The 27,838-nt window shown below is 48.0% G+C and overlaps 1 protein-coding gene across 8 annotated transcripts in view; it reads right to left on the minus strand.

Moving 5' to 3' along the window:
• Window positions 1-16,968: 16,968 nt before the first annotated feature.
• The window catches only part of zfyve28 (zinc finger, FYVE domain containing 28), a 266,810-nt gene continuing 255,940 nt past the window's right edge, over window positions 16,969-27,838 (minus strand). For 7 of the 8 annotated variants that reach the window (XM_072515681.1, XM_072515678.1, XM_072515676.1 and 4 more), the window contains one exon: window positions 16,969-26,123. In XM_072515681.1, the coding sequence (XP_072371782.1) occupies window positions 25,992-26,123 (132 nt within the window). In that variant the 3' untranslated portion in view covers window positions 16,969-25,991. The remainder of the gene's footprint in view (window positions 26,124-27,838) is intronic. The other variant, XR_011948985.1, reaches the window with a different exon arrangement.

Consider the following 27,838-nt stretch of genomic DNA (forward strand, 5'->3'; position numbering starts at 1 on the left):
GTTCTTTGAGAAGGTGACCAAACAGGTGGATGAGGGTAAAGCAGTTGATGTGGTGTTTATGGATTTCAGTAAAGCATTCGATAAGGTTCCCCACGTTAAGCTACGTCAGAAAATACGGAGGCATGGGATTCAGGGTGATTTAGCAGTTTGGATCAGAAATTGGCTAGCTGGAAGAAGACAAAGGGTGGTGGTTGATGGGAAATGTTCAGCCTGGAGTCCAGTTACTAGTGGTGTACCACAAAGATCTGTTTTGGGGCCACTGCTGTTTGTCATTTTTATAAATGACCTGGAGGAGGGCGTAGAAGGATGGGTGAGTAAATTTGCAGATGACAGTAAAGTCAGTGGAGTTGTGGACAGTGCGGAAGGATGTTACAAGTTACAGAGGGACATAGATAAGCTGCAGCGTTGGGCTGAGAGGTGGCAAATGGAGTTTAATGCAGAAAAGTGTGAGGTGATTCATTTTGGAAGGAATAACAGGAAGACAGAGTACTGGGCTAATGGTAAGATTCTTGGCAGTGTGGATGAGCAGAGAGATCTCGGTGTCCATGTACATAGATCCCTGAAAGTTGCCACCCAGGTTGAGAGGGTTGTTAAGAAGGCGTACGGTGTGTTAGCTTTTATTGGTAGAGGGATTGAGTTTCGGAGCCATGAGGTAATGTTGCAGCTGTACAAAACTCTGGTGCGGCCGCATTTGGAGTATTGCGTACAGTTCTGGTCACCGCATTATAGGAAGGATGTGGAAGCATTGGAAAGGGTGCAGAGGGGATTTACCAGGATGTTGCCTGGTATGGAGGGAAGGTCTTATGAGGGAAGGCTGAGGGTCATGAGGCTGTTTTCGTTAGAGAGAAGAAGGTTAAGAGGTGACTTAATTGAGGCATACAAGATGATCAGAGGATTAGATAGGGTGGACAGTGAGAGCCTTTTTCCTCGGATGGTGATGTCTAGCACGAGGGGACATAGCTTTAAATTGAGAGGAGATAGATATAGGACAGACGTCAGAGGTAGATTCTTTACTCAGAGAGTAGTATGGGTGTGGAATGCCCTGCCTGCAATAGTAGTGGACTCGCCAACACTAAGGGCATTCAAATGGTCACTGGATAGACATATGGACGATAAGGGAATAGTATAGATGGGCTTTAGAGTGGTTTCACAGGTTGGCGCAGCATCGATGGCCGAAGGGCTTGTACTGCGCTGTCATGTTCTATGTTCTATGGTCGAGCGAGGGAACCATGGTTTATTAAAGCAGTCAAAACACTTGTCAAGAGGAAGAAGGAGGCTTATGTGAAGATGAGACATGAAGGTTCAGTTAGGGCGTTCGAGAGTTACAAGTTAGCTAGGAAGGACCTAAAGAGAGAGCTAAGAAGAGCCAGGAGGGGACATGAGAAGTCTTTGGCAGGTAGGATCAAGGATAACCCTAAAGCTTTCAATAGATATGTCAGGAATAAAAGAATGACTAGGGTAAGAGTAGGGCCAGTCAAGGACAGTAGTGGGAAGTTGTGCGTGGAGTCCGAGGAGATAGGAGAGGTGCTAAATGAATATTTTTCATCAGTATTCACACAGGAAAAAGACAATGTTGTCGAGGAGAATACTGAGAAAAAGGCTACTAGACTAGAAGGGCTTGAGGTTCATAAGGAGGAGGGGTTAGCAATTCTAGAAAGTGTGAAAATAGATAAGTCCCCTGGGCTGGATGGGATTTATCCTAGGATTCTCTGGGAAGCTAGGGAGGAGATTGCTGAGCCTTTGGCTTTGATCTTTATGCATGGGCTGCTTAGCACAGGGCTAAATCGCTGGCTTTGAAAGCAGACCAAGGCAGGCCAGCAGCATGGTTCAATTCCCGTAACAGCCTCCCGAACAGGCGCCAGAATGTGGCGGCTAGGGACTTTTCACAGTAACTCCATTGAAGCCTACTTGTGACAATAAGCGATTTTCATTTTCATTTCATCACGTCATCATTGTCAACAGGAATAGTGCCAGAAGACTGGAGGATAGCAAATGTTGTCCCCTTGTTCAAGAAGGGGAGTAGAGTCAACCCCGGTAACTATAGACCAGTGAGCCTTACTTCTGTTGTGGGCAAAGTCTTGGAAAGGTTTATAAGAGATAGGATGTATAATCATCTGGAAAGGAATAATTTGATTAGAGATAGTCAACACGGTTTTGTGAAGGGTAGGTTGTGTCTCACAAACCTTATTGAGTTCTTTGAGAAGGTGACCAAACAGGTGGACGAGGGTAAAGCAGTTGATGTGGTGTTTATGGATTTCAGTGAACCGTTCGATAAGGTTCCCCACGGTAGGCTACTGCAGAAAATACAGAGGCATGGGATTCAGGGTGATTTAACAGTTTGGATCAGAAATTGGCTAGCTGGAAGAAGACAAAGGGTGGTGGTTGATGGGAAATGTTCAGCCTGGAGTCCAGTTACCAGTGGTGTACCACAAAGATCTGTTTTGGGGCCACTGCTGTTTGTCATTTTTATAAATGACCTGGAGGAGGGCGTAGAAGGATGGGTGAGTAAATTTGCAGATGACAGTAAAGTCGGTGGAGTTGTGGACAGTGCGGAAGGATGTTACAAGTTACAGAGGGACATAGATAAGCTGCAGCGCTGGGCTGAGAGGTGGCAAATGGAGTTTAATGCAGAAAAGTGTGAGGTGATTCATTTTGGAAGGAATAACAGGAAGACAGAGTACTGGGCTAATGGTAAGATGCTTGGTAATGTCGATGAGCAGAGAGATCTCGGTGTCCATGTACATAGATCCCTGAAAGTTGCCACCCAGGTTGAGAGGGTTGTTAAGAAGGCGTACGGTGTGTTAGCTTTTATTGGTAGAGGGATTGAGTTTCGGAGCCATGAGGTCATGTTGCAGCTGTACAAAAATCTGGTGCAGCCGCATTTGGATTAGTGCGTGCAATTCTGGTCGCCGCATTATAGGAAGGATGTGGAAGCATTGGAAAGGGTGCAGAGGAGATTTACCAGAATGTTGCCTGGTATGGAGGGAAGGTCTTATGAGGGAAGGCTGAGGGTCATGAGGCTGTTTTCGTTAGAGAGAAGAAGGTTAAGAGGTGACTTAATTGAGGCATACAAGATGATCAGAGGATTAGATAGGGTGGACAGTGAGAGCCTTTTTCCTCGGATGGTGATATCTAGCACGAGGGGACATAGCTTTAAATTGAGGGGAGATAGATATAGGACAGATGTCAGAGGTAGATTCTTTACTCAGAGAGTAGTATGGGCGTGGAATGCCCTGCCTGCAACAGTAGTGGACTCGCCAACACTAAGGGCATTCAAATGGTCATTGGATAGACATATGGACGATAAGGGAATAGTGTAGTTGGGCTTTAGAGTGGTTTCACAGGTTGGCGCAACATCGAGGGCCGAAGGGTCTGTACTGCGCTGTAATGTTCTATGTTCTATGTGGTGCTGAGCAGTGTCGGAAGGCATGATGGGGTCAAATGTCAGCCGGGGGTGGGGGGGTGGTGATGGAATAGTATGGGGGGAGGGGGGGGGGGGTTGGTTGTGAAGAGGTGTTTGTGCATATATGGTGGGGGTAGAGGGGCTGTTAACAATGTATGTGTGGGCAGCACGGTGGCGCAGTGGGTTAGCACTGCTGCCTCACGGTGCCGAGGTCCCAGGTTCGATCCCGGCTCTGGGTCACTGTCAGTGTGGAGTTTGCACATTCTCCCCGTGTTTGCGTGGGTTTCGCCCCCACAACCTAAAAGATGTGCAGGGTAGGTGGATTGGCCACGCTAAATTTCCCCTTAATTGGAAAAAATGAATTGAGTACTCTAAATTTAAAAAAATATCAATGTATGTGTGAGACTGAAGTTGAAGGAGGAATGTTCATTTGATGTTTTACCTGGGAAAACACTTGGCATTCATTCAATTCATTTTTCGTTGTCAGAATTAGAATTGGAAACCCCTGTCCTAGTTTATCATTCACTGAAGTTGAATTAGCCAAACTCAAATGTGCTAATTATGCTTCTTCCCAAGATCCCAACACCTAATATCCTAAATGGTATTTATAAAATATATTTATGGGATGTGGGCCTCACTGGCTAGATACTGAGCTGGTTTAGCTCAGTGGGCTAGACAGCTGGTCTGTGAGGCAGAACAAGGCCAGCAGCGTGGGTTCAATCCCCGTACCAGCTGAGAATTCTGAATATTCCCTCTGTTTACCCTCCCTCTGACTGGATAGTCAGAGGCTTTTCCCCAGGGTAGAGGGGTCAATTACTAGGGGGCATAGGTTCAAGGTGCGAGGGGCAAGGTTTAAAGGAGATGTACGAGGCAAGTTTTTTTACACAGAGGGTAGTGGGTGCCTGGAACTCGCTGCCGGAGGTGGTGGAAGCAGGGACGATAGTGACGTTTAAGGGGCATCTTGACAAATACATGAATAGGATGGGAATAGAGGGATACGGACCCAGGAAGTGTGGAAGATTTTAGTTTAGACGGGCAGCATGGTCGGCACGGGCTTGGAGGGCCTAAGGGCCTGTTCCTGTGCTGTACATTTCTTTGTTCTTTATTCTTTGTTGTACCCGAACAGGTGCCGGAATGTGGCGACTAGGGGCTTTTCACGGTAATTTCATTGCAGTGTTCATTGCAAGTCCACATGGGACACTAAAGATTATTAGGCCAGCATTCATTGCCCATCCTAATTACCGTTGAGAAGGTGGTGGTGAGCTGCCTTCTTGAACCGCTGTAATCCTTGAGGTGTAGGTACACCCACAATGCTGTTAGGGAGGGAGTTCCAGGATTTTGACCCAGCGACAGTGAAGGAACGGCCCACATTGCATGAAGGAAGACTTTGGGGCCACTGGAAGAATGAGACCAGCCCCGAAAGGGTACAACCGGCAGGAAATACTAAGCAGGACGGAGTCCTTTCTTGCGAAAGGAGAAAAATAGCGGGTGACCCAATCATCAAGCAGGATCAGGAATTCTTTAACCAGAGGATAGACACAATGATAATGTCACTGTACCAGTAACCCTGTACCCAGTAACCAGTCTGAGCTAATGCTCACCATGGAAGCTGGCGCAACTTTAAATTAATTAACAGTGTTGCTAACTTTCTCCTTGGTTCAATTGGCTCTGTTTTATTACCTTTCCTCTTGAGTCACCAGGTATCTTTATGATACCGCCATGAGGTTCAAGTCCGAGTAATGATCAATGACCCAATACACCGATTAGTAAGATTCAAATCAAAACACATTTATTATACACAGTAATCGCTACTCACGCACAAATTCTATGTCTAAGCTACTTCTACAACGAACAGGCCTATACTTAGCTTCGGACTGGCCCACCAGGTCAGGGGAACAAATGGCCTTTCTTTCGGGTTCTGAGTCTGTGGGATTCGAAGTTGGTACAGATTGGTAGCTAGGAGCACCTATCTCGTAGCGAGCGTTGAATTAAGACTTACTGGTTTCGGTGATCACTGGAGTCACTGCACCGGTCACAGTCAATGTTGGTTCGTGTTGCTGGGTGGCCCGGGCAGGACGAAGAGGTGAAGAGGGCTGAAGAGAGAGCGATTTGAACTTGGGGCTTAACTCTTATAGTCCCCAGGGGCTTCCCGCCTTTCAGGGCGGACCCTGTACCTGGTCCCAAGTGATTGGACTTTGCCCCAATCGCTTGGTTCGATTTCTCCAATACTGGAGCAGTTCCCTGATCGATGGGCGGTCTTGAGGTGCTCGTTCACCTCCTTTGTGTTGGCTCCTGCTGGCGCCGAGGAGTCTGGCTTTGCTTTGTGTCCAAAATGTTACTTATTGTTCCCGGGGATTGATCATCTGTATGCAGATGGTTGTTACTTTGTTATGCTGATGGTCGCTGGTATCGATGTTGTCTGGCCTTTGCAGAGGTAAATACACAGCAAACCTGCAGCTGCTGGTTTCTGTCTATGTTGGCTGACTTTCCCATCAGCCTTTGCCGTTCGCCATTTTAAAGCGGGAGCTGGCCAATTTAGGTGGCTACAATAGCTAATTTCAATCTACAATCGATTGTCATAAAGAAAAAACATGTGGGTCACTAATGTCCCTTAGGGAGGGGAATCTGCCGTCCTCACCCGATCTGGCCGACATGTGACTCCAGACCCACAGCAATGTGGTTGACTCTCAACTGGCCCTCTGAAATGTTCCTAACAAGCCGCTCCGTTCACGGGCAATATAACAATAATCTTTATTAGTGTCACAAGCAGGCTTACATTAACACTGGAGGGAGAATTCAGAATGTCCAATTCACCATCCAATGGGTAACAAATGCTGACCCAGCCAACGATGCCCACATTCCCTGACTGAATAATAATAAAATAACGTGGAACTTGTTACCGTATGGAGTATTTAGACAAATAGCGTAGATGCCTTTAAGTGGAAGCTAGATGATTACAGAGGAAGATGGGAATAGAAGGCAATTCTGATCGGATGAGACAAAGTGTGCAGGGGGCTCTCATGGAATATAGATAGGTTGCTGGGCTAAACGGCCTGTTTCTGTGCTGTTAATACTCTGTTACGTCTATGCTGAAACAATGCTGTTGGACCTCCTGGCCAGGGCGATCTGCGTTCCCCCAATCCCACCCCGGTGTGTTTTCTGGTGGTGGAGGCAGTTTGTGGTGGGAACGTCTTCCCGTCCAACCCGAGGGCAATGACGTGTTCCATGGCTTGCCAGCTGTGCCGCCAATGGCCTGTCGATTACCGGGGCTTCTGATTTGTTACGGTCAATGTTTATGAAATTGGAGAGCAGCAAGAAGACAAACTACAGACATATTCTCCCAGCTGCTCAAGCTTAATGTCCAACTTTCACACACAGGAATGTGGAACATTCAGTGAAGGTGGGCACGTTGTCAATGGCAGTGCGAGACGGTTACCACCTAAACCGGATTAATACCAACCGGTGCGCTATCTGGGAATCCAGCTGACACGGGAATGGGAGACAATACATAAGTTAAATCTGACCCTTCTAGCAGAGCAAACGAAGGAGGACTTTAGAAGGTGGGACATGCTCCCGCTGTCACTGACGGGGAGGGTACAGGCCGTGAAAATGACGGTCCTCTCCAGTGTTCTGTTCCGTTTTTCAGTGCCTCCCCATCTTTATCCCAAGGTCCTTTTTAAACGGTGAGTTTGGGCTTTCTGTGGGCGGGAAAAACCCCACGAGTGAAGGAAGTGTTGCTGGAGCGTAATCGAGGGGAGGGTGGGTTGGCGCTGCCGAACTTTAGCAACTATTACTGGACGGCAAATATAGCCATGATTAGGAAGTGGGTAGTAAGGGGGGGGGGGCGAATGGAGGCGGCATCATGCAAGGACACAAGTCTGGGGGCACTGATAACGGCACCTCTGCCATTCTCGCCGGCCCGGTACTCCACAAGCCCGGTGGTAGTGGCAGCTCTGAGAGTCTGGGGGCAGTGGAGGAGACATAGGAGAGTGGAGGGAGCATCGGTCTGGGCCCCGATTTACAACAACCATCGGATTGTACCGGGAAGACTGGATGGAGGGTTTCGGAGATGGCAGAGAGTAGGAATTGAGAGGATGGGAGATCTACTTATAGACGGGAGCTTCCCTAGCTTGAAGGATTTGGAGGAGAGGTTTGAACTGCCAGCAGAGAATGGGTTTAGATATCTGCAGGTTCACACTGGGCACACATGACGGTGGCCCGGATGAGCAAGTTTTTTTGGGTAGAGGACAAGTGTGCGAGGTGTACAGGTGGGGGGCGGGGGCAGAAAATCATGTCCACATGTTTTGGGCATGCCCGAAGCCTCGGGGATTTTGGCAGGGTTTTGCAGCTGTCATGTCCACGGTACTAAAAACACGGGTGGTGCTGAGTACGGAGGTGGCGATCTTTGGAGTGTCGGGAGATCCGGGAGTTCAGGGGGTGAGAGAGGCTGACGTCTTGGCCTTTGCCTCCCCGGTAGCCCGGAGACGGATATTGCTAGCGTGAAGGGACTCGAAGTCCCCGAGTGTAGAGACCTGGGTTAGTGACATGGCTGGGTTTCTCAGTCTCGAGAAAATAAAGTTCGCCCTAAGAGGGTCAATGTTAGGGTTCGTCCGGAGGTGGCAGCCGTTCGTCGACTTCTTCTGGGAAAATTAAATGTCGGCGGGGGGGGGGGGGGGAGTTAGGTTATTTTCTGTTAAGGGTAGGAGGGACTTGTTAGGGATGGAAACGGTGTATGTACCACGTTTATATTTGGATTTGCTTTCTTTTCTGTTGTTGGTATTGCTGTTATTATTATAAAATTACAAATACCTGAATAAAATGTTTTTAAAAAAAATAATACCAACCGATGAATAATTAAAACTTCACATCTTGGAAAGGATTCATTAAAACAAAATGAAACCACACCCCAGGCTGCATGGCTTTGCGACATCAGCCTCTCCTGCCAGCAGATGGTGCTAAAACTGCCCTCAGGACGAGTGAAGGAGAGACGATATGTCGGACGGGCTCCCACTTTGATCATGTGCTCGTGATGACGTCATGGGCAGACTGGGCTTAACTGGAGATGGCTTCTTGCGAATGAACAGGCTGTCAACACTTAGCGTCACCCAGACTCGAAACGTCAGCTCCCTTCTCTCTCCGTCGATGCTGTCAGACCTGCTGAGATTGTCCAGTACTTTCTACCATTGTTGAGGGCTGTCAACACCCGTTGTCAACACCCGTTACCTAAGCACACACATAAACAGCAGGCATCTGGGGTGGCACAGTGGCACTGCTGCCTCACAATGCCAGGGAACTGGGTTCAATGGCCTTGGGTGACTATCCGTGTGGAGTTTGCACTTTCTCCCCGTGTCTACGTGGCTTTCCTCCGGGGCTAGGTAGGGTGCACCTCCGGAGGGTCAGTGCAGGCTCAATGGGCCGAACGGCCTCCTTCTGCACTGTAGAGATTATATGAAGGGTGACTGGCATTCAGAGCTGCACCCCCAGCAAGGAGTCAATGACATCTTTGAAGGGGGGGGGGGGAGAAGAGACGAGCAGAAGAACGGTGAAAAAAACAGTAACTAGTCCCAGGTGGGCTAACAGAGGTAGATCCACCAGGGCCGGGCCTGGAGCCTGGGACATTCATGCTGCTGGGAGCCTCTCCCCTTCCCCATTATCTGCCCTCATTCAGAAAGAATAAACAAAAGAAACAGTTGGGTCCTTCTGCTTTTGGGGATCTCATCGAGCAAGAACAAAGTTGTCGGGGCTAATTGTTGCCTTGGAAACACAAATAGAATTGGCTGATCACGTGAGGGAAAGTGGAGCCTTTGCTGGCTCATCCCTGCTTGGTTTTCCAGTTTCTCGATACGCATTGTAACGTCACCAAAATCCTATTTGATTTTTAAAATCTCCTGCAAAACTGCTCGAAACAACCAGCGATCGCAATCGCCTTACTGATTGTGGAAGCCCGTCTACCTAATGGGTGTGGTTCCAACACACTTTGCGTTTGGATCCCAAATCTGCTATTGGAGTGTCACCCCACTCCATCCATTTGACCCACTTCTTATTTAAATAACCTTTAAAGCTTTCCTCCCATTCGGCACAGCTGACTGCGTCTAATTCTCTCACTCAGGTTCGTCAAGGGCGTGTGTGAATCAGCCGAGTGAGGGGTCTAGTTTGCACTAAATTCCCGCCCACACAGTTTACCCAACTTCCTTGACTGTCACATTTCCAGCTACGCACTTTGTTCACCTTGTGTTACATACACCTGGTTTATGGCCCAATTTACTGGTCGGATGCCTGTCCTCTAGTCCACCCACTGGAATCCCGGCCATCACGTGGGGCGACTGCTCTCTTAATTCAGGCTCAGGCGGAGTAGTGGAGATTACAAGGTTGGTGGGGTCGAATTTGGAGCAACTAGGTCACTTCTTAACAAAACCCACCCAGGGACACCACTGCTGTCTATAAAACCTCAGCCACTTTGACCAGTTTATTGCTCCAATGTTTTACCCAGGTGTCTTTCTTTGCGAGATGAACAAAGGACAAACAAGTGTACGATTCACCCAAATTTACTTATCAAACAGCAAAAAACAGTTACCTTTCTTAAATTATCCCAAAACAATACGAAATGATCCCAAGATGGAGTCAGTAGAGCTGCGGGTTCATTTCTCGGAGTTTCGGTTCCTCAGGACCTTCTGTCTGCGGAGGTGGGCTGCTTCCTTCTGTCTCTGGTCGGTCATCCAATCTTCTCTGCTACCTCTGCGAGTCTTCGCTGGGAGGGTTCTGGTGGTCGATCCTCATAGCCCTCTTCTCGCCTCGCCTGAAAGTTCTCTGGCCCTCAGCCAATGAAATCTCGGGGCGGGGGGGGGGGGTCACAATACCCAATGATGTTGCCGATTGCAAAAACTGGGTGCCAGAATGTCTAACTTTAAACGGTCAACCCAAAACCATCGATCCATATAAATAGGACCGATTATCTGCTGATGGGTGATTGACAGGGCGGGCCCAGACATGTCCCGGCAGCTTGCTTGTGTTTGTCTATTAGAACTTGGCCAATTTTGAATTCCTATCAGGCCAGCCCTGGAGCTGACTGTGATTTAATTTAAAATGTCCAATTCTTAATTTAGTGTGCCCAATTTTATGTTGGGCACAAAGTTCGGTCCATTTTACCGCATGTCGCACCTGTATTTAATCTTGCGGCCGCTTCTCTGACCACCACTGATCACCATGACGAGTTAATGAAATAATACCAAGGCTCAATGAGATAAGGCAGCAAACGCTCCTAAGAAGTTGGATAAAGTCCCTGTGGGTTCATTTATTAAGGTGAGGCACATGGGTGAATTAGCACACAGGCGAATTAGCCAATAATTCTTATAAAGCCTGAAGACATCAGAGCTCTATGCTTTTTGTTAACCAAAAAACTCTGGGATGAATGAAAAATGCAGTTCCTAAAGGGATCCTCCGTCAAGCTAAACAAAATCTCAAAAGAAACTTAAAACATCAACACAAAATGTGATTAAAGGAATTAATAATGTACCACAGTCCCCCCGGTGCCCACCGGGCATGGGATGCCTCAATAATGCCAGAAGTCTAGGTCGCCGAGAGCCAAAATGAATGACGTAGAAAACAGGTCCAGGAGGCAAAATATATGGATTGTGGGGTTGACGGAGTGGAATGAGGGACCTACGTCCACGGAATACTTCTCGGGCACGTTCTGCAAAGTGGCGAGTGGAGGCTCGCATCCCTGCCTGAATTGGATCGAGCCCATTGCACACTTCAGCCAAAGCCTCGTTCTGAAGACCCACAGGTTCAAGGAAAAGGAGAACGTTTTGCGATGGGCGAGGGAACGCCGTGACTTTAAATGGGAAGGCCACCATGTCAGGTTTTATCAGGACATGGGGCCGGAGATAGCAAAGAAAAAAGCCTCATTCAGTGGAGTCAAAGCTGCCCTGTACAAGAGCGGAGTCCGGTTTGGTTTGGGTAGTCCAATTCCAGAACCACATGCCACAAAGTCACAACACAAGTGAATTATCCAATAATTCTTCTAAAAATACCCAAAGTCTTTGGCCCTTGGCTATCCAATAATTACAGTCACCAGGTTTGTACATTTAAACACAATTACTGTTTATTTATAGCAAGAACGATAAGGAAATATGCAGCATATACAACTGGTTAGTGACAAGCTAATACCTACTATCATGTTAACTGTCCCACCCTCTACACCCACAAACAAGACAGACAAACACAGAGAAGCAGAAAGGGGGGGAAATCATAAGCGGTGGGAAGAGTCTTTGTTCCAGATGATTGTTTAGCACACTTTCCTTCACAGGAAGCTTGCAGATCAAAGGCCGTGATTCTCCGTCCCCGTGCCGGGATTCTCCGTCCCCGTGCTGGGTCGGAGAATCCCCGGGGGGGGGGACGCGAGAATCATGCCCCGCTGCCGGCTTACCGATTCTCCTGCGCAGATTCTCGGGTGCCCGCGGGATCGCCGCCGTGTCAGTCGGGGGCCGTTGGAAGCGGCCCCCCTTTGGCGATTCTCCGGGTTTGGCCGAGTCCCGCCGGTGTGGGTTACTCAGGTCCCACACGGCGCGACCGATCTGCGGGGGGGGGATCCGACCCTGGGGGGGGGGGGAGCCTCCATGGTGGGCTGGCCCACAATCGGGGCCTACTGATCGGCGGGCGGGTTCCGTGAGGGGCCTATGTTCCTCCACGCCGGGCCCTGTACGGATCCGCCATATTGCTCGGGGGGCCAGCACGGAGACGGGAACACACGCGCATGTGCGAACTCACGCTGGCCATTCTGCGCCGGCTGGAGCTGAGGGGACCACTCCGGCTGCGACCTAGTCCCCGAGGAAGAGGAATATTCCTCATTCACGCCGGCGTCAGAACCTGGCCGCGGGATTGGAGAATCCTGGCCAAAGTCTTAGCTTTGCAGCCTGTAATGATCTCCTCTGTAGTTTAGAAATGCACTGCTCACAACTTTTTCTGGAGAGGCACTTTATTTCGGTTCAATCTTTGCTTTCAGTTCAAGGTTTGGCTTTGGGCCTCTGTAAATTCCAGGAAGACTGCAACCCAGAGACTTTCTGGAGAGAGAATCAGCCTTACAGCGGGCCTCTGGAGATAGTTAGCGGCATCTTCCTGGATTTTCCTATGTCCAGTCTTTTGACATAGTTTAGTGACCATCATGGGTGGATCTTGGTGCTTTTCTTTTTAACTATCCCTTGGTTAATCTCTCTCAGTGGACATTATTGTCTGAGGCTCCCTGGTGACCACCCCAGTTGTCATGGTTAATATTTACACCCCCAACTGGGATGATACACATTTTATTAATTCCCTGCTGGCCACCCTCCCCAATTTAGACGCACATCAGCTTATTTTAAGTGGGGGGGGGGGTGACCAGGGGATGGGCCGTGGGGTCAGAGTGATAACCCCTGGGACCAGGGTGTCCAGGTACGGACGCGATTGCTGCGACCTGCAAGGCAGCCATCTTGCTGCGCACCCCATTGACCGCCCACCGTGGCCTGCGGGTGTGCAGTGACACCGGCCCTATGGGTGCCTAACCCCATCCCCGCCTGCACCCCAGCCCCAACTCCACCACCCCCGCATTGCACCCCCCAATCTCCACCCCACCAACTCCCCCTCCAACTGACTGCCACCCGCCGACGAGGCACCACGTGGCCGACCCAAGGGCAATGCCCATAGTAGCCCCGACAAGAGGGCACCAGATGGGGGCTGTGGAGTGTACCGCTGGCTGGCATCGGTATCTCCAGCCAATGGCACCTCTGGCAGCAGGGACAGGTGCCAGGGCCAGAGGCCCCCATGGTCCCGGGCACCGATGGGTCCAGGGGTGCGTGTGGGTTTGGGGGAGCGGGGTATGCGGGGCAGGGTCTGCAGTGCAGGCCCCCACGGTACTGGGCAGCGCCGGAGCCAAAGTTTGTAGTGCCAACTGGGGCCACCATGTAGCCCATTGGACCTAGTTGGGCATGGGGGTGGGGTAGTGGTATGCACCATGCTAACATGTCTGACATTCACTCCCTACAGCCAATGGCTATCGAAATCCAACCAGGAATGGTGGGCATAACCCTGACCGCAGTTCAGGAGCCTGGACCGCTCGAGGGGGGGGGGGGGTGCTCCAGTATAGCGCTAGGAGTCTCCCACATCGTGGTGGTCTTTTGCATCGTCTTACAGCATCACATAGCAGAGGGGCGACGTGCTGGAGGAGGATAAGCGCACCGTATGAGTCAGGACCAACGCGCACAGGGCACTCTGATTGCCTCCAGATTCACTGACTTGGAGGCCTGGCCAGCGGCACGGACATCCCAGTCCACCCCCATACGTCTCCCCGGTCAACCACCCCCACCCTCCCTACGCCATTCCCCCACCCTCCTTTCTACTTGCCAGACTATGGGGTAGGGGTCCTGGGTTGGCAGGAACAACGGGTCTGATCCTTGGGACAGAGGGTGAAGCCAACCAGCTGTGCGAGGAGCTCTGGCGCTCCGCACAACTCCTGCCCACGGTAGCAATTTCCACTATCCACCTAGGTGGTCCCTGCGTGTGATCTGGCCATTCCATCGCACGGTCCCACCGAATCCGTGGGGTGGCGGAGGAACCGGGGCACTATGGGGTGGAGAGGGATGGGGCAAGGCACTGGAGAGTGAACACTGGCTGAACAGGGGTCCCTGGGCCAAGGCCACCCCCAACATCCACCCATGTCCCCCATGCTCCCCTCTGCAGCCAGCCCAGCCCATCCCTCACACCCTTCTGACAGAGTACCAAGGCAGATTGCAACGTTATGAATGGGTGTTTATTGCGAAATGGTGGAAATGTTTGTGCCCTAGCCCCTATCGCTATCCTGTGCACTGCACTCCTGCCAACGTAACTGATGTACACCTTTCTGGCCTTACGGGTCCACACGCTGGTGCGGTCCCCTTTGGCGGTCGTCTTCTGGTGACTGGGACTGGATGGTGTTTCAGTGAATGGTGCTGAACATTGTGCAGTGATAAGTGAACATCTCCACTTCTGATCTGATTCCGGAAGGAAGGTCATTAATGAAGCAGCTGAGGACACAATTATGCGGATGGATTCAAGGGCAATCAAGATAAGCACGGGGGAGAAACAAACAGAGGGAGCGGTGACAAAACAGGGTAGAAGGAGACCAGTGTGGAGCACAAATACAAGTTGAGCCGAACAGTTTGTTTCTAACCATGCTTCAAATGTTGGATTTGTTATTTCCATCTGGATCAGTAAATTAACATCTTGGGACAAAACTTTTGAGCCAAAGCGATGCAGCACTCCCTCAGTACTAGTGTCTCAGTCAACGTGCAAAGCATTCGAAAGTAGAGATAGTAACAGGGTACCTTCTCCAGACCACCCTTGATGGAGCCCTGGATCCTGTTGAAACCCAAGTATTGAATGGATGTGCAGGTGGATAAGTAGAGGTTACCCCATGATAGCTCCGGTCGGGTTCATCAGAGCAGTGGTCACAGTCCTTCGCTTCTATAAGATTCCTATGAACGTGAGCCTGAGGTTAGGATGGGGACAGGGGGGAGGTGCCGAGGTTGCAGATCAGAAAAGGGGAATGCAAAGATGAGCTACAATTTCTTTACAAAAGAGGATGTGCAATAATCCAAGTTGAGGAAACATGAAGTGACATCAACAGTTAGACGTTTGGAAAACGGAACTAATGAAGGGTATGAGGTGAACCTTAAAAAAAGTTAAGAGCTGGGGTAATACAGGAGCAATGCCAGGAGGAACTACTTCAGTCAAAGTCTTGTGGGAATCTCTCCCCCAAACGGTTGAGGCTAGGTTTATGGAACACAAAATAAATGCACCAATTTCACTAGAAAGCAAAGGACAAGTGATATGGTTTAAAAAAAGGTAGGCAAATAGGGTTGAGATAGAGATCAGCCATGATCTAATGGAGTGATGAAACAGGCTTGAGCTATGAATAACCTACATTGCTCTCTGAAGTAGATGTAAATAGTCGTTTCTGAAAGCAAATAGCACGTATTAATTAGGCGTGTATTTAATCTAAGTGCATCTGGTCATGGTCCATTGGTAATAGAAATATTCAGCGGGTCATCGAAAAGAGTCAAGGAATTTCCTAGGTTTTCACCCGTTTGAAGTGATTCAAACAAAATACCTCGCTGGCTCTCAAGGGCTTTAGGATGACCGGACTCTGTGAAAACCTCTATATAAATGCAAGTTATTTAAACTAATGCTTTTATTGAAAAAACACTGTGGTCTCCACTGGAGCCAACTCCAATCATTCTTGTATTAAATGTTTCAGTGAGAATTTGTGGATTGAATGGAGTGCCATATTATTTAGATCAGTGTTTTTCAAACCTTTTTGCTCGGGGTCCATTTTTACCAACCTGCGACGGCCATTGTGCAATGGCACAATTAAATACCTTGAAAAATCATCTTTATACCGCTTTGTTCCAGATTTCAGCTTCTTCTAAATAATCAGAGGCCCAGGAACTCACACCAGCACGGCTTTGTCCGGCTGTGGATTCTCCTGAGCCGTGCTCTCCAGCAGATTCAGTTGTGAGGATTCTGGCCCGTTTGTGCCTTTGGCCTTCTCTTCTTTATTGCAAAACGATTCATTTAATTCTTCATGCCTGATGCTTGCTGCGAAAACTGAAGAATTGCTCTTCAGCCCAGGGCACGTGGCATCTGTGTACGGAGCGCCGCTCCAGGCAGGAAGACTCCGTCAATTTTTTGATAAAATCTGCTCCTGGGTCATCTCCCGGCACGGTGGCAGTGGCTAGCACAGCTGCCTCAGCGCCAGGGACCCAGGTTAGATTCCGACCTCGGGTGACTGTCTGTGTGGAGTTTGCACATTCTCCCCGTGTCGGCGTGGACTTCCTCCGGGTGCTCCGGTTTCCTCCCACAGTCCAAAGATGCGCCGCCTAGGTGGATTGGGCATGATAAATTGCCCCTTAGGGTGGGGTTGCAGGAATAGGGCGGGGGATTGGGCCTGGGTAGGGTGGCCTTTCGATAGGTCAGTGCAGACATGATGGGCAGAATGGCCTCCTTCTGCACTGTAGGGATTCTATGAGCATGGGGTGGCTTCTGCTCTCCTCTCATTCGTTATTCAACCTCAATTGTAAAAAAAAAAAACCAAGGGTGCAACTTAGCATTTCAGCTATCCCTAGCCACTGCCGAGAATCCTCAGCTGCACCAGGTGACACTTCCTTTTAGCTCTGGCAAGCTTCCTAATTGAAGCTATTTTGCACCATTAACTGATGCTCATCGGGGTCTTGTGTTTAGATTGCTTGGATGCCTTTCATTTCCCTCAGCAGGCATTACGGAGATGTGATCTTGTAATCACCATTTCCAGAGCCGGGTTCGAACACAGGTCCCTGGAGGGTGGAAGCTGGTCCTCTGCCCCTTGGATAGGTTTTCGATTGAACTCAAATGCATCTGGTCGTGGAGACCTATGAAATGCAACTTCCAACAGCCTGTAGAATTCAAAGCACCCAGGAATCAACTTTATTTGATTTTGTTTTGATTTGTGAAAAAGGGTTCAACAAAACAGACCACGATAGTCGTAACCATGCCCGAAATCTACTCAGAAATCATCCAAATTAAATGTCAACTATTTTATTTGAACACTAGAGGTGGTCAGCCAGACTAGCTCCTTCCTTTCACCAATGGCAATAACTCATTACAACAGTACAGATTATTGTGCTTTTCATCAAAGTCCTTTAGGTTTTATTTAATTTGGGTCATATATGAAAGTACTGTATTTAAGATCTTGTTATGCATCATCATACAGCATTCTAATTCGGTGAATCTCAGTATTAGCATTTACAAAATGAGACCAGAGAAAGCCTTGAATAAATAGTTTACAATCCATTAAATACAATTCAAGTTATACAGAGAAAACCAAACCTTGTGCATTTTATAATCAAAGTTACTATACTTTTTTTTTAAAGAAATAGCTCGTTTCAATATTCTTTTTTCTAAAAAGTATAAATGCATCGCAATGTATTCAAGTGAAGCCTGAGATCATAGCATCATTGTGTGGTCAATCAATGGCTGTTCTGAAGCATACAATTAGCCATTAGCCCAAACTTCTGCTGGTCCATCGGATCCACCATTGCCTACAGCAGCAGGAGGATGAGCACTGCTGAAAATTAAGCAAGAATAATGTATTTTGTTCGTATGGCATACTAGAGACAGAACAGCGTCGCTGAAGCTTTGCTGCTCGTTTCATTTGGATTGGAAATAGGGAAGGTGCGCAAAATAAAAACTTTTTAAAATCAGCACACATTGCGACCAGAACACATTTGAGCCCCTGTCTCACACAAATGTCAGACACCTCTTATTTCAATCACTGGCAGAACAGATTTTATTGCTGCAAACACATTCACAGAGACTGAAAAACCCTCGCCACCTTGGAATAAGTTGGAACTGGAATATTTGCAACAGCACGCGACCGGACAGAGGGCTGCGGAGAGGATTAGCATTGGCAAGTGCTGCAACTAAGCATCAACGGAATCCAGTGGCCAGCCCCCTTGAAGAAAGGACAGAATCGATTAATTCACACATCCAAATTCCCTCGCAGGGAAGTCAGCCAATATTGTTTGGCAAGAACCCTTACAATCGGTCATCATTTGTTGACGTCATTGAATCCCAACAGTGCAGAAGGATGCCATTCGGCCCATTGAATCGGCAACAACCCTCTAAAAGAGCACTGTACCCAGACTCAATCCCCGCCCCCCATTCCCATAACCCCACCTAACCTGCACATCTTTGGACTGTGGGAGGAAACCAGAGCCCCCGGAGGACACCCACGCAGGCAGGCACGGAGAAAGTGCAAACTCCACACAGGCCTAACCCGAGGTCAGATTCGAACATGGGTCCTTGCCGATGTGAGGCAGCTACACTAACCACTGTGCTACCGTGCCGCCCATGTGATATCCTTCTTTGCATTTGGGAGGATAGTTTAGGCAACAGGCATGTGACTGCAGGGTGATCAAATTAAAGTAAAGCCTGTGTGCGACTTCAAGCTTCAGGAGCCTCTTCTACTGCAGCAGGCAATGGTGGTATCAAACCTGAAATGCTTCTCATCTACCCGGGCCAGAAGAAATTACAGTGACATGAGGTTTCATTTCGGATGGACATGAGAGCCATTGGCATGTTTACTGGATCCATAGCAGCTGTGAGAATATCAAGCGGGAAAGTTCAAAAACCTGGTGCTTTTTTCCAGCACGGGAGAGAAGATCATGAAGAAGATTCCCTGAGGCTCCCAAAATATTCTTGAGAAGCTCAAGAGTGAGAATGTTTCCACTGGTTGGCAAGTTAGTGGCAACGCCCGAGGGTTGACCCACCAGTTAAAAGAAAGTTAGAGAATATGGAATGCATTCCCCTTAAAATAAGTTATCAAGGCAAATACCACCATTTAAAACAGATTTCAATACAGAAAAATGGAATTAGGTAACCGTTTGAAAATAAATACAAACAGAAAAGAGGAAAATATCAAAACATGGAAGTAGGCCAGCACTAGGGCCAGGATAGGCATGATAACCTCCTGTGCTGTTGCTTCTATAAAACAGACAAAACGCTGTTTACTCTTACATAATGGTCCCATTCACAATTTTACCGAGCAGCTGGGCCCACCATGGAAGAGCAGTTAGTTGTCACGTTTAGTTCAATGCCAATTATTAAATGAGCTGTCCTCAAATATCCAGCAAGTGCGGAAATGTAAATACCACTAACGCTGCACAGTTCAGCTACAAACTGCTTAACCACCCCCCCCCCCCCCCCCAGGCAAAAGAGAGGTTATGAACGATGAGTTTAGCTTTTGTTTTATATTATTTTTAAATTATTTGACTAAAGTTGGCAATACAGTACAGCTGTTATCCGAGCTCTCATTGAATAGGACTGAACTGGGGCATGTGGGGATGTTTTTTAACATGCAGAGTGCCCCAGAGAGGAGTGTTTACATTGGGAACCAACCATTAAGATTACGGTGGCAGCACGGTAGCACAGTTGCTTCACAGCTACAGGGCCCCAGTTCGATTCCCAGCTTGGGTCACTGTCTGTGCGGAGTCTGCACGTTCTCCCCGTGTGTGCGTGGGTTTCCTCCGGGTGCTCTGGTTTCCTCCCACAGTCCAAAGATGTGCAGGTTAAGTGGATTGGCCATGATAAATTGCCCTTAGGGGGAGTTACTGGTTTACGGGGATAGGGTGGAGGTGTGGGCTTAAGTAGGATGCCCTTTCCAAGGGCTGGTGCAGACTCGATGGGCCGAATGGCCTCCTTCTGCACTGTAAATTCTATGATTACTACGCGGACTGCCTGACACTCTGGACTGCTTGCTCGTTTGGGATGAATTTCCTTTTGGGTTCAAGTCTCCAAACAAGATCAACACTGAAGCACTGCATATTTGGCCAAATGCAGGAGTGTCAAATGCAATAGTCACGGGTCACCTGTGGTTACTTTTTAAAATCAAATATGAAAGCAATCATGGACTTGTGATCTCAATACTCAATCACACCACTTACGCTAAATGAACTTTAACGTTTTTTGTACATTTGTTGATAAATCAGTAATAGTGTGTTTACGATGCTTCCTTGATTACAGTTTATTGGTTAGCTGTTAAAATGATGTACAACATGTATTAATATGCTTGACTTCAGCACCATGGACGATAAGACCAGCAACATTATACAGAGACGGTATCTGCCTTCAAGGTCAGTTTGACTAAACTCTCCAGCCCAGAAGAAACCAAACCTGTGAATAATCAACAGCTCAAATGAGATTTTGATGATGAAGTGGCGAGTTAAAATTGAAGATTAAAGATAATTTATCCCAATCTGACTTCTGGACAGATGCTGTGAACAGTGAGGCAGCATCTGCACCCAGAGCAGGGTCCAGGTCTGGATGGAGAAGAAGGTGGGGTAGGTGAGGGCTGGGTTCAGACAGACAGCAGGGCTTGGGGAGGGTAGATTGTGGGCTCAATCTAATGCCCGCACTCGACTTGCAAATCTCGAGAGAAGCCAATCGCTGGATTTATCTGGCTCGTTACACTTCGTGAGATATAACGAGATCTTGAGACGCTGCAATCTAGATCCCACCCACAACGGCGGGGCCCAGATTTGCATATTCACGTGATTAGTTAGTTTCACTTGCAAGTAGACGCAGGATACCCAGCGCCCAGGATCGAATCCGCTCACATTGGGAGACCCTGCCGGGCGTCGTTTAGCACTGGTCTCCACAAACATTGACCAGGCGGAATGCGACCATTGGGGGGGGGGGGGGGGGTCTCCTGGGCATCAGAGGCCCCCGGGTAGTCAGCTTCTGAGCAGGATGGTACGCTGGCATTGCTGATGCCACTCAGGCACCTGGGCATTACCAGCCCAACCTAGGCAATGCCTGGATGCCCAGGTGGCATGGCCAGGTTACCAGTGCCAGGGTGGCATCTTGCCCTGGGATCGGGCCCAGGTGGGTGCCCTGCCCTTATGAGGTGGGATGATGGGGGCTAGAGGACCCCCTAATGGGTATGTTGGGACGTTGGAGGGATCCAGGGGTCATGCTGAGGGGATCGAGAGATCGGGGTGCCTATTCATCTCTTCCTGCATTGGCGAGCTGAGCTCCTCAGTGCAGGAAATGTAGGAAGTTAGGCCTCTGCAGTGCCTTCCTCGCCGAGGCCCGAAAAAGAACAGAGTCCCGTTTAATAGCGGGGTGTTCCTGGCGCTTGCTAAACGTGCCCACAACAGGACTGTTTATTCGTTGGCTATATCACACTCTTGGTCTTGACAGAGAATAAGGGAAAAGGGCGCAAGTCCCAGGTCAGTCTAGTGGGGAAGGTCCGGATGAAGAACAGGGGTGGGGTCTAACACATTTTGTTATGTGAATAAACACCCTCAGCAACCGCTGAAGGCAAAGTCCATTAACCTGCAATTTACAATAAGGCACATTTTACTAAAATTAGCTGATCTCTAAAACAGTGAGCCAGATTTTTCACAAAGTCAGGAAGACTCTGTGGACCTTGAAAAATGGATTTACATTCCCAATCCCCATTTCTGACATTTAATTTACGGTGGTAGGGGAAAGGGGACGTGACACAATTCATACAGCTGGGGGACCCAAACTCAGCAGGACCAGTCGAACTCTGCATCGAGTTCAAATCGACCCCATTTGGCTGTTGCAATGTGGAAATCACAAATCGCTGGGGTACACACAAACACTTGAGCTTTTCAAAAAAGATGTCCCACAGGCAGTAGCTGCCCCGGAGTTAAAAATCCCCACTGGAGTGCTTTGATTGACAGGTGTACGTTAGGAAAAGTACATTAGCATCTGTTCAACAGAGTTCTTCTTGACAATTTCCCTAGAGTTATGAATGTTTGGCTGAGTTTCAAAATGTAAAGTTTTTCACAGCAGGGCATTCAAAGTTCACAAACCGATTGACAATTTAGAGAGTTTATTAAAGCGTTAGCTGTCTTTGGTGTGGAGTCTGAATAGAAGTTTGTTTTTATATAAAATTAACCACAGGAGGTGATTTAAAAGCTTAGAATAAATTTTATGAAGGCGAGATTTTTTCACAAGTATGCAAGAATGAGAGCTGTATTAGATTTGAACTTAATTTCTTTCATCTCCACATGCTTTGAAGTTTTCCCAGGATCAATTCTAGGTTGAGTGGCTATGGAGGTAACATGGTGAAGAAAAGGGGCTCATGATTGGTACTAGTTGGCAGGAGGGGCATGGGAGGGTGGGGGTGTTAGGTGGGGTGAGGGCTAGCTACCAGCTAAGTAGCAAAGTAGCCCTGTGTTTCCACAGAGTACCTAGTCAGTGATTTATTGTGGACCACACTGGTTAAATAGAACGACAGACTGACGAACAGCAGGCAGTTTGGGAGACCGGAGGAGAAATTAGGAGGGGTGACCGTATGAAATGTGTAACATCCTGAGGGGGCTTGGCGGAATGGGTGCTGTTTCCCCTTGTGGGGTGGGGGGGGCAAGAGAGAGAAAGAGACTAGAACCAGAGGACCCAGTTTCAAAATAAGGGGTCTCCCATTTACAATGGAGATCAGGAGAACTTTCTTCTCTCAGACGGTCGTCAATCTGTGCAACATTCTTCCCCAGAAAGTGGAGGAGGCAGAGTCATTGAATATTTTTAAGGTTCAATTAGAATAACCTCTTTGTTAGTCAAGAATCTCAGGGTAGATTGCAGCACGGTGGCGCAGTGGTTAGCATTGCTGGCTCACGGCGCCGAGGCCCCAGGTTCGATCAGAATTTGCATTTAATTATATTCAAATTTGAATAATAAGCATATGACGCCAAGCCAGGCAATATATTCGACCCGGATTGGTTTCTTTGCTCTTGATGTATTTGAATAGGTATGAAGCACAGTTCAGTTTAGTCTCTGCCAACAACTCCCCACCCACCCAACCCTCTCTCGCCATCTCAAATGAGTCCAGTGATTGAACCACAATTTTTCCTTGTTCGTGGTAGGAAAGGATATTGTTTTTTGAAAAAAAATCAAGTGACAAGGCTACGGATAGGAGGAGGAGCCCTTTCAGCCAGCTCTGCCGCTCAATAAGGAGAAACTCCCCATTACAAGGCAACATGGCTAGTTTAAAAAGCGCAAAGTGGATTTACCAATATGGATTTCAATGGGGCAATGCTTTGAGAATTTAGAAACCACACGCCAGATAGTTCCTGTCGTTACGGAATATCTCAAATGTGACAATGGTGAAGACACGTTCCACAATTGGCTGCCATTACTTCACCAGTGCCAAAATTGGTTCATCAATCCCAGAAATGCTGGAAACGATTGAGATTACCCAAATGCAATTATGCCAGCAGGCAAATCCACTGTTACTTATTTATATCTACAGTAATAATTCAAGGAGACCCTTCACAGAAATAAGTTCAGCAGCATCTGGCCCTCCAGATCCAACACTATTATAGTATTTAATTTGGAGAGGTGTCATGATCACCCACACTTCAGAGTTAATTAAAATGCAGGAGTGGCGTGGTTGGTTGATGCCACAACAGAAGTGGTAAGACCACTTGTTTGTACCCATAATTAGTCCCATAGCACAGTCACCCCACATGAAGAATGTAAGCATCCGAGACCGGTTGGACCCCTCAGACTATTGGTTTGTCTCAATGATTACTCCACAGCCATTTGCCGAGGTGGGGGTCAGGTGAACAGCAGGGAGGAGCTGGAACACTCGATGAGGCTGCTGGAAGAATTCAGCTAAAGGTTTAATTAGCAACTGGAGAAGATGATCTCACACCGATGGTCTTTGCAAATAAATGGCCCTTGGTTCACAGAGGGGGTTTTCTCCACCTTGTGACTAGGTTTGTTGCAGATTAATTGATAGAAATCGATAAGCGAGTGGGAGGGTGGTGGCAGGAAAGAGAGTAGAGCTTTGAACACCAGTCTGTCTTATTTCTCCTGGGATATGGAGAAGGAAAACGAGGAGACTGAAAGGGACAAAGATTGGGCAACCAGTTATTCAAATTCCCATTGCTAAATCACACAATACCACAAACACAGAATTTTGTGCACTCCTGATTAACAAATGCTTTTACATTTCCACCAAACAGCATGTAACATAGATGAAAGGGTGGAATTGTGTTAACATTGACTTTGGGATAATATGCTCAAGGCTTTTGTTTGAGGGGTGGGGGGTAGGAAGTTGCCATATTCCTTTCTTTCAGGATATACTGACTGTAATGTACTAAATACAAACCATTTTTCTGACCATCTCTGTTAACAATGCCTTTAATCTCCAATATTACAGGTGTCAGTTTTCCACTCAAATTATTTTAGCCTGCAATTGCTGGATTCATGCAGTGTTCTGAGTCACAACTAAAATTGGTCACTGCAATTCTACAAGATTCTTCGGCTGTTCTTCAGTCACCTTTCTGCCAAGTACTATGCTTATTTTTGCAATAGAAATTACAGTCCTTACAACAAAAAAAAATAAAGTTAGGCATGAAGGCAGTTAATTTGATATTAAGTACATGGAACAGGACTCCCCACCCGCACGAGGAGCTCCTGAATGGCCGAATAGGCAAAGGCACTGCGCAGTGTGCCTCTAAGCCATGGAGCGCAGAGGGATCCAGGGCGGAGGGTGATTTAGGTACAGCAGCAACAATGGGATGCTACAATTGTTCTTTCAACTGTGGAGCCTGGTTTGAGGAAGATGGGGAAAGGAAACGCCTCTTGCAAAATTTGGTGGCAAGCATTCAAAGCAGGATTGAGATTTAATGTGATGCCATCTATAGTGACACAGCACCAGCTTACAAATGAAGCATGGCATGGGCGAGTGAGCAAATCAATGACCACGAAGAGGTACTTGGCCAAGCGGAAAAATCTTCAGGGTGAAATGGGAAGAACATTTTGGGTGCGGGAAGAAGTTGAGTGTCAATTTTTAACTGATGTAGGCAAAACTGTAGGCCCCACAGCTTTGATTGCTAATAGGCTCGTTAGCCTTCAGCCACTCTCGCAGTATGGGTCTTACGAATGGTTTTAAGTACCTTTGTCTGAAAGAAAAAAACTGCATATTCTGGAAGTTGTTCAATATGTAAAGGTTCCAGGTGATATCAAGTTAACCATTAACTGAGCATTGTGTATTGATTATCCATGTCAATACTGTAGCCACACAGAAGTAGCTACCCAACATACATACCTTAATTAAGTGCAATTCCAAACTCTTCAATTTTACTGACAAATGTTTCTCTCCTTTTCCTAATGTGTGCGCAGCAGTTGCCATTGAAAAACCAAAGCCCTCTGATCCCTCTATCAATGCACTGGTGTCTGTTCACTGCCCAACGTGGCCACAACAGCACAACTGAGATCGAGAACTTTGCACGGTGGACATCTGTTCATCGCCATGCTGTACCAACCCACCACACAGTGGGAAATGCCATCACTTGCTCCTCAAAACTCAAGAGGGGTCTAAATTGACCTTAAAAATGTGATTAGGAATGTCAGAACGTCAAAAGAAAACTACACAGGCCTCGTGTCACTTAACATTCAAATTGTGAGGTTTCTGCTGCTGAAAGCAACTTTAACAGTGGCATTGCTGTTACTCAATGGCACGGACTTTGCTTAAGCAGTACAAATAGAATTTCTAAAGAATCTCTCCTAATCTCCAACAAAGATCTGGAACAGTTCTGCTGTAATTAAGATGAACATGACCAATACATGAACTGTCGTCAGAGTACAATAGTAGGAACACAAGGAGGCCCAGTATCACAAGGCCTCCAGATAGCACCCTCTTCCCCCTCCCTCTCAAACCCCCACTCCCCACCACCCCTGTAGTGCCTTCCTTTAGTTCAAGACATGTTCAAGCTCCGATACAAATTTGCGGAAGACCATACCACAGCGGAACAGCTATGGAAGCTCAGTACTCCCTTTTAGCAGCTCATTATCAAAATGCATTTAAAAAGGTTGGTACAAAAATTTCCACCCGAGAGTTGCAGCTTCAGAACTACCTCATTGCCTCCAAGATAGCTCCAGCCAGATTTCCACTGCAACTAGAAATAAACAATGCCAGCACATCCAGCTGGTGGCATCCCAACCATCAGTTGCAGTCATGTTGAACTAGTCCTTGCGTGCCAGAACCCGGCTGCTCACTCAGCATGTGTCAAATACTCGCTTTGTCGCTGTAGAAGGGTGTCACGTGGAACATGTAGCAGTGTGTGCAGACCCGGACTGGCTTCATCTGGCCATATCGAGGTAAGGGAGCAGAATGAGAAGAGCAACGTGAGCAGAAGATCTGTCAAATGAAAAGGCATTTTAACTTGATAAACACAGGGAAAACAAAGGTCATTATACATTCTGGAGGCTCCCATAACATTTTTAAAATTGAAGACGTGACCTAAATAAGCCGTTGACGCATAGAATTTACCGTTCAGAATCGGGCCACTCAGTCCAAACTGCTCTGAGCCAGCACTTGCAACAACAACCAGGGGCTGGTTTAGCACACTGGGCTAAATAGCTGGCTTGTAACGCAGACCAAAGCAGCAGCGCGGGTTTAATTCCCGAACCAGCCTCCCCGAACAGGCGCCGGAATGTGGCGACTAGGGGCTTTTCACAGTAACTTCATTTGAAGTCTACTTGTGACAATAAGCGATTTTCATTTCATTTTTTCATTTCATCTACCACCGTTTAACATTCATTTGCTCCTTTTCCCTCAAGTATTAATTGGCTTCCCATTAAGTCCATCTATGTTAGTCACCTCAACAGTTTCCCATGGCAGTTATAGAGTGAGACTGCCATCCACGTGAAGGGAAGACAGGACAGGTGTAGAGTGAGACTGCCACCCACATGAAGGTGAGACAGGACAGGTGGAGAGTGAGACTGCCACCCACATGCAGGTGAGACAGGACAGGTGGAGAGTGAGACTGCCACCCACATGAAGGTGAGACAGGACAGGTGTAGAGAGAGACTGCCATCCACATGGAAGTGAGACAGGACAGGTGTAGAGAGAGATCGCCACCCACATGGAGGTGAGACAGGACAGGTGTCGAGAGACTGCCATCCACATGAAGGTGAGACAGGACAGGTGTAGAGAGACTGCCACCCACATGGAGGTGAGACAGGACAGGTGTAGAGAGAGACTGCCATCCACATGGTGAGACAGAACAGGTGTAGAGAGAGACTGCCATCCACATGGAAGTGAGACAGGACAGGTGTAGAGAGAGATTGCCACCCACATGGAGGTGAGACAGGACAGGTGTCGAGAGACTGCCATCCACATGAAGGTGAGACAGGACAGGTGTAGAGAGACTGCCATCCACATGGTGAGACAGAACAGGTGTAGACAGAGACTGCCATCCACATGAAGGTGAGACAGGACAGGTATAGAGAGACTGCCATCCACATGGAGGTGAGACAGCACAGGTGTAGAGAGAGACTGCCATCCACATGAAGGTGAGACAGGACAGGTGTAGAGAGACTGCCATCCACATGGAGGTGAGACAGGACAGGTGTAGAGTGAGACTGCCATCCACATGGAGGTGAGACAGGACAGGTGTAGAGTGAGATTGCCATCCACATGAAGGTGAGACAGCACAGGTGGAGAGAGAGACTGCCATTCACATGGAGGTGAGACAGGACAGGTGGAGAGAGAGACTGCCATTCACATGAAGGTGAGACAGGACGGGTGTAGAATGAGACTGCCATCCACATGAAGGTGAGACAGGACAGGTGTAGAGAGAGACTGCCATCCACATGAAGGTGAGACAGGACAGGTGCAGAGAAAGATTGCCACCCACATGGAGGGGAGCCAGGACAGGTGTAGAGTGAGACAGAACAGGTGTAGAGTGAGACTGCCATCCACATGAAGGTGAGACAGGACAGGTGTAGAGAGAGATTGCCATCCACATGAAGGTGAGACAGGACAGGTGTAGAGTGAGACTGCCATCCACATGAAGGTGAGACAGGACAGGTGTAGAGAGAGATTGCCACCCACATGGAGGTGAGACAGAA

This window comes from Scyliorhinus torazame, chromosome 9 (assembly GCF_047496885.1).
Source record: "Scyliorhinus torazame isolate Kashiwa2021f chromosome 9, sScyTor2.1, whole genome shotgun sequence".
Taxonomy (NCBI): Eukaryota; Metazoa; Chordata; class Chondrichthyes; order Carcharhiniformes; family Scyliorhinidae; genus Scyliorhinus; species Scyliorhinus torazame.